This window comes from Canis lupus, chromosome 31, assembly GCF_011100685.1.
Source record: "Canis lupus familiaris isolate Mischka breed German Shepherd chromosome 31, alternate assembly UU_Cfam_GSD_1.0, whole genome shotgun sequence".
Lineage (NCBI taxonomy): Eukaryota > Metazoa > Chordata > Mammalia > Carnivora > Canidae > Canis > Canis lupus.
This window is the reverse complement of record NC_049252.1, coordinates 11,714,639-11,729,093: the sequence shown is the minus strand read 5'-3', so window position 1 is coordinate 11,729,093 and position 14,455 is coordinate 11,714,639. Positions and strand designations below refer to the sequence as shown.

The 14,455-nt window shown below is 36.0% G+C and overlaps 1 protein-coding gene across 5 annotated transcripts in view; it reads right to left on the bottom strand.

Moving 5' to 3' along the window:
- LOC478384 (multidrug resistance-associated protein 1-like) overlaps positions 1-14,455 on the bottom strand; it is an 86,988-nt gene that overhangs the window by 58,374 nt on the left and 14,159 nt on the right. For all 5 annotated transcript variants that reach the window (XM_038581225.1, XM_038581226.1, XM_038581229.1 and 2 more), the window contains exon 5: positions 8,835-9,012. In XM_038581225.1, the coding sequence (XP_038437153.1) occupies positions 8,835-9,012 (178 nt within the window). The remainder of the gene's footprint in view (positions 1-8,834; positions 9,013-14,455) is intronic.

Genomic DNA, 14,455 nt, shown 5'->3' with positions numbered 1-14,455 from the left:
GATGAACAACAGTACTATGCCTGAAACTAGAAAATTTTAAAATGATACTGTCCTAATTCTCAGGAAGATTATAATTTGGTTGTGGAGTCCACCCCACCACCCACATATACCTCCCACACAGGATGACTGTTAATTATAAAAATAGTTAAGAAAGGCCATGGGAATTTAGAGAGAGAAAAATATTGGAAAGGTTTCTTGGAGCAGATGGAAATACAACTTTTCTTCCAAGGCCCAATTCTTCCTTAATCTGCATGTTATTTTAATATTTGTATATTGAATTCAACAGTCCCAAGTTTAATTATTCGTAATTCTTACTAAGGTTGATGTCAGAAATTCATTTATTTAATTCTTCACCCATTCTAAATTCCCAGTGAAATGCAAAAATAAATTGTAAAAAGTAGTGGAGAATTGGTATGTGTACTAGAAGCCAGGCGAAAGCCTATTCATATGCCAAGAATTTTATTTTTAAGATTCCATTTATTTATTCATGAGAGACACAGAAAGAGAGAGACAGAGACATAGGCAGAGGGAGAAGCAGGCTCCCTGCGGGGAGCCCAATGTGGGACTCAATCTCAGGACCCTGGGATCACGCCCTGAGCCGAAGGCAGATGCCCAACCACCAAACCATCCAGGTGTTCCATGTGCCAAGAATTTTAAGGAATTTCTACTACATTGATTTAAAGAGACCAGATAGAGAGGTGGAGCTAACAGGAGTAAATGAGGTACACGAGGCACTCAAAATAAATTTTTTTCAAGTAATGAATAATGCAAAGCCAAAGAAAAGGCCCATCTGAAAAACAAGTAGTCAGAGCCTTCAGCAAAACTCTTCTAAATATTCCTGAGCTTAAAGCAAGAGGGCTTCATGCATGTGGGGAGGCCACGGACCCACCAGACACACTGCACAGCCCTGGAGGTTCAGGAGGTGCCAGGATCCCCCTAAGCTCTATGGCTACTACAATGTTCAATTCTCATTTACATTTCTATACAGTAAATTGGAAATGTTTCTGTTAATGACTAGTAAGGGGGACTGTTGTGCTGATAAAACAGAATGTCCACTACCGCCACAAGAGAAAAAAGAAAGGAGAAACATTAGATAAAAATAGAGCCTGAAAAAAGAGGCGAAATATTTAGTCACTGCGACAGTTAAGCTTTAGCCATGTCTCCTCCAAAACCAGCTCCTAACCTCCTCCTGATTCATTACTGACCACCTGATGTGGCCAAGTGAAACAATGGAAATTGAACCACCATAACTCTCATGTCATTAAGTCTCTAACACTTCTTCAGATAGGTCCATTGATCTCTAATAGAATCTACCAGCAACTTATAAATAAATATATTTTCTCTCATACTTCTAGAAGGAAAAGTTAAATGGTATTAGTATTTATGAAAATACTAGCAGATTGAACAGATAAAAGTAGCTAAATTATCCAAGGAATCAAATGAATGACCTCTTATTGGAAAAAAACATATCACAAGAAACATGAGAAATATATGAATAATGCTTTGTAACCTAAAGTGAAAGAACATGATATCCATTACAAGTGAGAAAGAAGAGAAAAATGAGTTCAAATTGAAAACACAACTGTCAAATTTTTTAAAAATATAATGCAGGCACCAAAAGTCCAAATGCATATTACAACAAATGGAGTTCTTAAACTATTAAGTAGATGTGTTCAAAACTGTTTCCCAGAAATTAGAGAAAACATATTTTGAAAAATGAAATGATTTTTTAAAAAGATTAAAGTCATGGAGAAGTTTCAGGAGATCACACACACAAGACATGAATATATACATAAGAATGTATATATTATATAAACATATTATGATGATATAAATATTAATATATTTACATTTATATTTCTTTATAAATTCAGAATAACAAATAACACGACTTCCAGAGTGGAATGACAGCTACTGGGGTCCAGGGCCAGCTACTCTATTTCACAACTCTTTTATAATGGGTAAATTACTCAATTGTTCTGATTTGAAAGTTTCCTTGTATTTTTCAATATATATGTGAGCATTATATCTACAGCTACGTCTATATCTACAACTGATTGTATATCTATATCTATGCACAAAATAGTACTTTTCTTCAAAAAACTGCTTAAAACAGAGAGCAACAGATATATATATGTTAATATGTATTTATTATATATGTGTATTATATACATAATATACACATAAAACATAACACAATTACTTTACAAGTGAAGAATAAGAAGAAATAAAGAAAAACAGAAGAAAATCTCTTTGAATGACAGAAAGATTTCAAACCAAAAGCAGTCAAGAAATACCAATCTAATTAGAAAATAGTATCCCTTCTCTTACCCTGGTGAAATTTGTAAATTCTATAATGTTAAAATTATCCTTAAAAAGAAATACTTATGGGGTCCCTGGGTGGCTCAGTTGGTTAAGTGTCTGCCTTCAGCTCAGGTCATGAACTTGGGGTCCTGTGATGGAGCCAGGCATGGGCTTTCTGTTCAGGAGGAGTTTGCTCCTCCTTCTCCCTCTGCCCCTTCTTCCCCCTCACTTGTGTGCTCTCTCCCTCTCTCTCTAATAAATAAAATTGTTTTTAAAAATTAAAAAAATAAAAAGAAATACATGCACCCAAGCACAGAAAAATCAAAACAAAACAGGTTATCCTAAAATGGTGGAATAAGAAGTAGAGGTTGGCAGCAGCTTTACCTATCATATCTACTGTCAAAAGACAATGTTGCAATGGTTTTAAAGAATGTGTGGAAAAGGTACTTTGATATATATTAAATGAACCATATACATTATGAGTGAAGATGGTAAGCAAGGTGGAAAGCAAAATAGGGAAAAAATGACAATAGTGGGAGAAAAGTGTAATATTTATATGAAAGTTTCCACTATGAATTTAAACTTATGTTTATATGTAAAAATAAATGTACTTAAAAACAAAAGCAAACAAATTAAATATAAAAAAATCATATAACAATGTGTTTTCTCAATACATTTGGTCATGATATACTATGAAGTAAATAACAGATTACAAAATAGTGTATTGCAAATATGTAAGTATGCATGCAAAATAAATGTTAAGGGAAAATTAAGGTTATCTTTGCAGTCTAGACTTATGAATGGTTGTCATTTTCTCTTTCCTATTTTATGCATTACACATATTTTCTTCAATATACAAAAGAAAAGTTTCTTCAAAAACTAATTGCTTTCAAAATATTAAGGAAAGTATTAAAGGGCATTATATAATTGGCTGTTGTTCTGGCTGGCATTTTTAACATCCGAGCACTGATTTCTCTTTCAATATTTTTCTGCCAAATAAACTTTTACATTTCTGTAAGGGACAAAAATCACAAGCCATGAAGGGGAATTTAGTTACTGCTTATTGCTAAATTATACAATCTAAACTCCCTCTTTGTTATATGAAACAATTTGGAAGAATACTGCAATATGACAACAAAATTATACCGGATGATGCAACATGTTCTAGAATTGTCTGGTAAAAAGTACCTAAAGAGATAAAAGAGAGAGGGCAGCCTGGGTGGCTCAGTGGTTTAATGCTGCCTTCGGCCCAGGGTGTGATCCTGGGAACCTAGGATCAAGTCCCACATCAGGATCCCTGCGTGGAGCCTGCTTCTCCCTCTGTCTGTGTCTTTGCCTCTCTCTCTCTCTCTGTCTCTCATGAATAAATAAAATAAAATCTTAAAAAAAAAAAAAAAGAGATAAAAGAGAGAAAGCCAGAATGAGATAAAAAGAGAAAACCCCAACTGTAAAATCTAAAACCATATAAAAAGTTGGGAGTTTATAAATGCTCTTCAATAAAAATGAAAATTAACCCATTTTTAATTAACTATTGTAATCATAATCACTTCCACAAAACTCTGTTATTTTAAAATTCCATCCAAGTTTGAGATTTCTTTTCTACAATATTTTCTTTACCTAGTCTCCCTCTCTCTCTCTCTCTCTCTCTCTCTCTCTCACACACACACACAGCACAACTATGTGACATCACTTTTTGAGACTTCATTAATTTCGTTTAGTGAATTATACCCTAACAAGGTCCAGATGAACCAGTTAGGGCTCCAGCCTCAAAAACCTCTCTTATTGACTAGAAATATCTTGATTATCCCTGAACTGAATTCATTAATATCTCATTTTATCAACTGATGATGAAATTTGTTTGCAATTTCACATTCCCCCTCTTATATATTTGTTCCTGTCTAGACTCATTGCCATGCTCTTGGTTCATATCTTTATTTCCTGAACTATTGAAATAGTTCTAAGGTACTCCTTATTTCCAACTCTATTTTCATTACTTTCTCCTGATCATCTACCTGCCTATGGCCCAAATAAGTCCCAATTTCCTCGAGAACTAAAGTACATTTTTACAATGTATCTTTCAAGTTTCTGAAAACAGAGTTGCAATCTATTCTGTTTTACCATCCTCTCTCTCCCCACCATAAGATATTATCTTCAGCTAAATTAATCTACTCATCATTTTCTGAGCAAGCCATGTATTCAACTGTATATTCCCTCGCACAATATATTTCCAACAGTAGAATCTTTGCCTCATGCAATTCATCCTTCAAACCTAAATCATGCAATATTAATCATGACATTTTTCCTGACCATCCTAGCTCTAAGTCATAGAAGTCACATAATTTAGAGCTGGAAGAGCCCTAAAAATTCCTAACCCAGTGATTCTAAACCAATAGTTACTATACTTCTAGAGAGATATTGTATACCCAAAGGTGGACCCTCATAACATTTATAAGAACTTATTCTTCTTCAGTTCATCCGTATGCAAAAAAAAGTATGCCAGTATTCTCTTTCTGACTCTAAGTGCAGGATTTTGATTCTGCTTTTCCTCTTCTTAACCACACTTAGGTGTCTTTATTTTTTTAAAATGCACTTTTATCAATTTTCTTGCATTTTATATTTATCACAATTAAGATAAGAAAATTTTTAAACTACAAATATGGACAGTTTAGATATTGAACTACTGTCCAGTAATGGCCGCCACTAGCTACGTGTTATTAAATTTAATTAAACTTAAAAATTCACTTCCTTAATCTTACTAGCCACAATTCAAAGGCTCAATAGTCATATGTGACTACTGGCTGCCAAACTGGATAATGTGGATATAGCACTTTCGTTTAGTTTAAAAAAAAAAAAAAATGTTTTTAGGGCAGCCGGTGGCTCAGTAGTTTAGCGCCACCTTCAGCCCATGGCGTGATCCTGGAGACCCGAGATCAATCCCATGTCAGGCTCCCTGCATGGAGCCAGCTTCTCCCTCTGCCTGTGTCTCTGACTCTCTCTCTGTGTCTCTCATGAATAAATAAATACAATCTTTAAAAAAAAATTTTTTTTAGAAATGAGGAAGTTTTTATTTTCTTTTATTTCATTTTACTTTATTTCTTTTTTTTTTCAGATACTTTATATCCTCATATTATTCCTTCAACATAAAACATTTCTTTGGTCTCAAACTCAAATCTGTTTTCTCTGTGGGCACTCCATGCTTCAAATGTCTCCTGCCCCCCCCCCCTTTGTTTTTAAAGAAAATGAGATACATTTAATTGACATATTATTAGTTTCAGGTGTTTTAACAAAATGTTCAATATTTGTATATATTGCAAAATGATCACCACAAGTCTAGTTAACAACCATCACCCCACACAGTTATAAAATTTTTATTTATTGTGATTAAAACGTTTAAGATCTACTCTCTCAGCAGCTTTCAAATACACAATATGGTATTATTAACTATAGTCACCATGCTGCAATACATCCTCATGACATTTATTTTTTAACTAGAAGTTTTGTACCTTCTGATCACCTTTATCCATTTTTAAAATCACAAAGATTCTACTGGACATTGTTTGGTGAAGGAATGCCCTAGACTGCCCACATGAAACCCAGCACTAATTGACACTGCTTTTGAAGCATATCCCATGTCTTAGTCCTCAAGAATTGTCATGGAGGGGACGCCTGGGTGACTCCGTGGTTGAGTGTCTGCCTTCAGCTCAGGTCATGATCCCTGGTTCCGGGATAGAGTTGCAAGAGCCTGCTTCTCTCCCTGCCTATGTCTCTGCCTCTCCTCTCTGCATCTCTCATGAATAAATAAATAAATCTTTAAAAAAAAAAAAAAAAAGAATTGTCATAGAGCCTGGATCTGTGAGCTAAGCTTTGAAACTCATGAACTCAAAGTTATCAAGTGGAATGAGGCCCATGTTTTCCCCACGAATCTTAAAAATTATATTCGTGAACTTTATTCCAAAAATTATATTCGTGAACTTTATTAGCAGTAACCATGTGGGTGGACAGAGAACAGGAAGTCCTACCATCTCTGCTCCTCACCATGAAAAGGGTCTGAGACCATGTTTACCCCACTCTAATAACAAATCTCTGATGCAGTAGAGCCAATGTCAGATTTATATGGGTCATCTGGTGCCACTATGAGAGCCATTTTGATATTGAAGGTACCTAAATATGATTTAAAAAAATCAGAATCCTATCACTTGTAAAGATAATAGAAATCTAAATATCCTAATTAGTCCCATGGAGAGAGATTCTCTCCAGAAAGCAGATGTAGGATAGGAGACTCAGAAGAAAGGCAGCCTTATATCAGTGCCATCTGCACATGCTATCTCAGTGCATCAACATGGGTTATAACAATGCAGGTTATGTTTTCTACTGCTTGTTTGATGGATTTGGCATTAAATCGTAATCCATACAACAAGATCTACTGAGCTGGCTTGATTGCTGTATTCCTTTGATCCTGAGTGCTCTTCATTCTTAATCTCTCTAAGGAATCTATGGTTTCATCCCGTAGTCAGTGTTACCTCTTCCATTACTATCTCTGGGATATCTTTGCCCTTGTAATAGACTCACCCACAATGCTTGATTTTCTTCTTTTTGTTTGATCACTTGTTCTAATTTCTACTGCAGTCCACTCTTTTATATTTGTAACTCCATCCAAATCCTATACCCAAACTCCAATGCTTTAATCACTGAATGAAATCTTATTCCATATGGACTGTATATCAAAAACAAGTGTTAATATTTAAACTGATTCCTAGACTCTTTGATATCCTTCCTCTATGTTAGGATTTCTCAGAATTTACAGTCTCTAGAATTATAACTGTAGCAGTATGCCCCTGCATTTGGGTTAATACCACTCCACACACCCATTTTGGCCCAATAAGGCCAAAGGGCCTATAAGTTTCATGCTGAGCTCAGCCCAAATTATAATTCTTCCTTCCACTATACAAATTCTACACCTTTCCCAAAGATAAGTTAAAGGCTTCCTTTCTTTTTTTTTTAAGATTTTATTTATTTATTCATAGAGATGCAGGGAGAGAAAGAGAGGCAGAGACACAGGCAGAGGGAGAAGCAGGCTCCATGCAGGGAGCCCGACGCGGGACTCTATCCCAGGTCCCCAGGATCACGCCCTGGGCTGCAGGCGGCGCTAAACCACTGCGCAACCGGGGCTGCCCTAAAGGCTTCCTTTCTATGTGAAACCTTCTTTAACTGCACACAATCATTGTAGATTTCCTGCTCACCTGACTTCTCAGAAAAACCTATATTTAGGGGCACCTGGGTGGCTTAGTGGTTGAGCGTCTCTCTTTGGCTCAGGTCATGACCCTGGGGTCCTGGGATCAGGTCCCATATCAGGATCCTCGTGGGGAGCCTGCTTCTTCCTCTGCCTATGTGACTGTGTCTCTCATGAATAAACAAAATCTTAAAAAAAAAATCCCTGCATTTAGCTCCCACACATTTATTATGTATGCTAATAATTCCCCCTAATTTCTTGAAGGCAGTGGTTCATTTACTCACTTTCTCAGTCATCCAAATTTTATAAAAATGTATAAAAGCCATTCTCCCAGATGACAAAGGTACAACAGGTAAATAGGTTTCTATCCAAATTTTAAAGAGTCCACAATTGGGATTCCTGGGTGGCGCAGCGGTTTAGCGCCTGCCTTTGGCCCAGGGCGCGATCCTGGAGACCCGGGATCGAATCCCACATCGGGCTCTCGGTGCATGGAGCCTGCTTCTCCCTCTGCCTATGTCTCTGCCTCTCTCTCTCTCTGTGTGACTATCATAAATAAATAAAAATTAAAAATAAATAAAATAAAATAAAGAGTCCACAATTTATAGAAAACTATAGAGTAAGAATGCAAAATGCACTTGATTGAACAACTCCGGTGATAACTATGGGAAGAAAGAAACTCTTTAATTGTTTATGATGATAATGTAAATAAAAGGCTCTGGATGGTAAAGAGGTGGTATTTAAAATTGCATTTTCAAGAGAGAACAAATTATACTTCAGCATTATCACAGGTATAAGCATCAGCCAGGTTTTGGAGGGTAGGTGGGTACAGAGGCAGGAGTTAGAATGAAAGAGAAGCAGATAATGATGGTTTAAAGAAAGATGGCTTTGTTGCATGAAAAAGTAGAGAAAAGCAAACAGAGGAAGAAGAAAAAAGTAGTATGCAGAATGAAAATATCATGAAAAGAAGAAACTTCAATGGTACATACACACAGATAATGACGAACACATTACATTCGTTGTCATTCACTTGGTGAGGAGGATTTCAGTGATACAACAGTGGACAGAAACCATCATTTAGTTTCAAGGATTAGGGCTCACTGGAAGTTGCAGGGACTGTAAGAACTATAGAGAGTCCTACAGAGAAATGAATACAACCAATATGGATGAGTCAAAGTTCTTTTAAAGTAAAACAAATGTACATTCAAAGGGCACCCTAGGAACCTTTTAACATACTCTCCTATATTTTAGAGTATACAAGGAAAGAATCCATTTAGAAATTGGGAATTCCTTAATTTTTTACCTTTTTGTAGATGAGTCCCATTATGGCTGTCTTAATTTTTGCTGAAGTGAGCATGTTAAAACGTTGGTATTGCTGAAGGATCAAGGTTTGCAAAAAGACTACAACAAAAAGTGCCAAAGCATAACCATAGCCACTCCATCCAAAATCTGCGCGATGTTCACAGAAAATGATCATTTGCCTGAATGTCATATAAAAATTGAGAAAGGGGAAGAAACGTTAAGCATCTCAAGTAGATAAATGCTTATAAGCGTGAAGTGTTGTCAAAATGTTACATACACCTATATTTTTTTTACCCACTCTTTGCTCTTCTTGCTCAATTTGGCCTCTTTTCCCCCCTTTATTTTTAATTCAAAAATTATATAATAAATAGAAGCAACAGTTATTTTCAAAGGCTTTGGAGTACAAGGTTAATTTTTCACCAACCAACTGTTCTGATCTAACTTCATCATACAAGTTGAGACACAAAGACATTTAAAGCTTCTTTTTTATAATAATCATGCATTTTGTTAAACATAAGGAAACATGACAATTAGAATATAAGTAGTGAATCTCTCAGAATGGCACACAGTTTTTTTCAAAGGCCAGAATTATATTTCACTTTTTAAAACTTTTTTAAAAATAGATTTTACTTATTTATTCATGAGAGACAGAGAGAGAGAGGCAGAGACATACGCAGAGTGAGAAGCAGGCTCCCTCCAGGGAGCCTGATGTGGGACTCGATTCCAGGACCCGGGAATCATGACCTGAGCCAAAGGCAAATGCTCAACCACTGAGCCACCCAGGCATCCCACCTTTTGTTACTTTTATCCATAACCAGTTTCTGTCTACTCTATTTTCCTTTATTTCCTCTTACGTTTGGTGACAGCACGGTCATGATGATTAGGGTTAAGGCTGGGGTACAGCTAAACAATGAGGATGGTTCTAATCATAACTCTTTTGGTTGCTTATTGTCCTTCAATTGTAAACACTGGTTAAAACTCCAAATGCCTCATGTCATTGTTAATAACATTATATAGGTGTTCTCAACCTTTTTTAAACGTGTCTGTGTGACTAATAACAGTAAGAATTTAAAAAGACTACCTATACTCTAAATCATGGTGAAAACAACTTGGACATATTCTCTCAGATACTACAGATTAATATATCATTTATTTTGCTGGCTCAATTCTTGGGTTTATTTAGGTAGGTATATTATTAGGCAATAATTAGGTATATTACTGTATAAGGTAAAAAGTATAATATTAGATGTTTTAGAAATGTACTTTTTTTTTTTAACTCTGAGTTCTGGAGATGCAGAAATGTGCTTTGTCATTGTAAATAGCCATTTTGAATTAACTTAAGGTAATAACCAGAAGGAACCCACGTGTAATTAAGTCAGACTATACTTACATTTTTTTTTAAGAACATTGACTTTAAAACTCATTCTTTATGTGAGTTTACATTTTTAAAGTTTACATTTTTAAAAAATAAAAAATTGTCTAAGTCTTGATTTATTTTATTGGCAGCTTGGACAACTTATGAGTGAAAAAATTAAAAGCAATTGGTGTTTCCCGAATTGCTTTATAAACCAAGTACTTCAAAATATTCACATTATTAAAATTGTACTTTGGAATCAAATATATACCAGTGTTTCTAAAATTATTATTACAACCTCTAGTCATTGAAAATTATTTAGAGCAATGTGTATTCTCAATGACACTACTAAATGATGCCACATCCCACCTAGATAAAATAACAGGAAGTTCTGTATTTCTTAGTGGATCTCTATTAGATGCCATCCATTGAGACAACTAATTATTTTTATAAGAAAAACTAACTAAATATCTTCTTGGTCTACCAATTAAATTTCCCTAAAAAGGTGCACTGTTCTTCTTATTGTGGATGTAGCTACAAACTAAAGTTTCTTCCTTTCTCATAAAATCAAACAAAAAAAAATTATCAATAGGTACCATAGTGGCTCTACACATATAAATCAGGAAGTATTAAAATTAATCTGTGATCAAGGCATGATGAAGACCATAAAACCAAACACATCATATCAGATATGAATATTCATTTTCTTGTTTGACTAATATTATAATAAAACTCATAGGTGGACAAAGAATAAGCACAATCAACAAGAAACATATTTATTCTAATACTAAGTTAATGAAAGTATCATTTTTATATGTTGATTATTACACATATGAGTCTTGATAACATGACAATGTATTCTCATCCTTAAGGATAGTACTCTCGAGTAATTTCCCTTATCGAAAGAAAAAAATATACGTCTCAAAATTAGCTTATAAAATTAGCTCCCCCAGGCTCAGTTATGATCATACAAACTCAGAAATATTTTTGTATTTCAAGTTTTTGTTTAAATTCTAGTTAGTTGGGATCCCTGGGTGGCTCAGTGGTTTGGCGCCTGCCTTCGTCCCACAGTGATCCTGGGGTCCCAGGATCCAGTCCCGTGTCGGGGTCCCTGCGTGGAGCCTCCTTCTCCCTCTGCCTGTGTCTCTACCTCTCTCTCTCTCTGTTTCTCATGAATGAATGGATAAAATGTTTTTTAAAAACTAAATAAATAAATTCCAGTTAGTTAACATATAGTTAAACCCTTAAAATTCTTTCTGATCATTTAGTCCTTGGTGTAGAAACATTAAGGCTATTCAATTACTCTAGAAGGAGAATCTCTTTAAAAAGTGTGACTTTGGATAAGCCAGTCATAATTCAGTATTCCATTCAGGAAATGTATTTGAGTTCTATGTTCAGTCCTGTACTAGGCAGTAAGCACACAGAAATTGAGTAATACAGAATCCTGTGTACCATGAGGAGCTCATAGTCTAGGCAGGGAGAAAAATACAATAACAATTCATTTCAATGGGATATTGATATTACTATTTTGCCAGTATAGTCAAGCTAATGTGTTACAAAAGTATGCCACAAAATTAGAGACCGTTCCTTACCCTAGAGGCAAGGCAGGGACACTGAATTGCCATGACCTACAGCTATTTTAGGAAACAGTGGCCACATTGAGATTCTAGAATGAGTTTTTTGAGCAGTAGTCATTGAAAACTAGGAATCAGGACATGACTAAAAATGGCTGGAAATCTCTAGCTACTCCTCCCACTCAGAAGTTAAACCTAACTACTCTCTCTTCCACTTGCATCTGGGCTTATTTAGGGACTTGTTGACCAAAATAATGTGGCAGATCTGATTTTTGGGGCTGCCAAGCCTAGGTCATAAAAAGACTTGTCTGAGCCTCTTGGCATGTTCACTCTGAAAAAATCCAGCTGCTATGTAGGAAGTTCAATTGCTCTGAGACTTTTGTGCTCAAGCTAACCATTTGGAGAGTCTTGAAGAGAGAGACAGACAGACAGAGATGGATATCCGGCCATCTCCAGCCATCTTAGCCCAGGCATCAGTATGTAAGTGAAGAAGCCATCCTGGACATTCCAGTACCAGCACACATAAAAAAGAACCAAGGTAACCCAGCCAAGAGCCAAACCAAGGCTCCAAACATATGTCTCTATTTGAGCTTCTACAGCTGTCGACAGCCATTCGAGCTACTCAGCTAAAGCCTCCATCATGGTGGATCAAAGAAAATCCACCACTCTCTGAAGTTCAGATCCACAAATCATGCTTTGTTGCTGTAGCTTAGTGGTTATCAAGTTTTCCTCACAGACATTTGTGAATATAATAAAATTATCATTGTTTTATGCTACTAAAATTCTATATGTTTAATACTATAGCAATACATCACCAGAAGAGGGCAGGAGAGGAAGATGCTGGTCAATATTTCTGAGAGAGAGATTTCTGACCATAGATGAGATAACTCTAGGGCAACTCCTTAAAAATAGCTGTTATATACAAAGGTGAGAAGCAGAAGCAGGAGAAGAAGAGGTGTGTTATCTTGTCTGTGGAGAGTTTCGGTTGACTCCAGGTTTATGTAGACAATCAATCACAATCTTTCTAGATTCTTTAGATGGATGCCAGGGATCCCCAAGGCCACTTCCTAGTTAAATGATTCATTTGAAGGACTTATAACAGTCAGCATCTAGTCATACTAGGACTATGATTTATTATGTTGAAAGATACCCAAAAAATCAGCAAAGAGAAAAGGTACATGGGCTAAAGTCCAGAAGAAAACAGACACAAGCTTCCAAAAGTCCTTTCTCAGTAGTGTCAAATAAAACACATTTAATTACCCCAGCAACTAGTTGTGGCAACATATATGAAATATTGTCTACCAGACAAGCTCATTGGGGATTCAGTATACAAGGCACCCTCTTCCTAACACATGCCCAAATTCCAAACTTCTAGAAGGAAAGTAGGTATTCAGCATGAATCATATTGATCATTAAGTAGTTTGGACATATTAAACCACTCTTAACAGTTAGGGCACCAGGAACCTTCCTGAAATGCAAGTTCCAGTTGCCAGTCAAAAGTCACTCCTATAAGCTGCCCAAAGGACAACAGTCAGTTAATTCACTCCTTCCTGCAAAAGGGCTAATACGTATTTCAAATTTAGCAAGTCCAAAAAGGACACCCCACTTCCTACCCTACTCTTTCCTGAGCTTTTATATCTCAGTAAATGGTGCCTCATTTACCTTGTGACTTCAACAAAAAAAAAAAAAAACCTCTGAAGGCATCCTTGATTCCTCTCCTCTCTTAACCTATATTCAATCCACCATTACGTTATGCTGACTCTACCTTTATTTTTTTTAAGATTTTATTTGTTTGACAGAGAGCACAAGCAGGGGGAGCAGCAGGCAGAGAGGAAGAAGCAGGCTACCCATGAAGCAAGGAGCCCAATGTGGGCCTTGATCCTAGGACCCTGGGATCATGACCTGAGCCAAAGGCAGATGCTTAACCAGTTGAATCACCCAGGCATCCATTAAAATATACCAGAATCTGACCACTTGTTATTACCTTCATTGCTACAACTTAGTTGAAACCACATTGACTTTTACTTGGATTATCTCAGTCTTCCAACTGGTAATACTTCTACTTTTGCTTCTCTTTACATTATTTTCCACAAAGTATCAGAGTGATCCCTATAAAACTTAAGTCTAATCATACCAATTCCTGCTCAAAAATCTTCCAAAGTTTTCCCTTCTAACAGAATAAAAGCCAGTATCACCATCATATTCTAGAAGGCCCTTTAAAATCTTTTTCATGCCCAGACCTTTCTAACTTCAATCATATTACATTTTGTCTCACTTTTTGCTCTATTCTCACTTACCTCCTGTGGGTCCTCAAAGACAACAAGCATGCTCCTGCCTTGTGGTTTTTGCCCTTCTTGTTCTTCCTATTTGCAATAGATATGGCCTTGGCTTCCTCCCTAACTTCCTTTAGGACTTTTTTCAAATGTCACCTATCACCAAAGTCTTTCCTAACCTCCTTAAATAAAATAGCACTTTAATCTCCCCAGAATGGAATTTCTTACCCCCTCACTTATTGTATTTTTTTTCCTTAACATTGATTATTTCTTAATATCATTTATGTTTATTCATTTGTTTAATATTTATCTCATCCCTCTGAATGTCTTTGGAGCAGGGACTTTTGATCTTTGTCTATCTGCAGGGTCTATCAAGAATAGTGGTATGTAGTAGGTGCTCAATAAATATTAGATAAATACA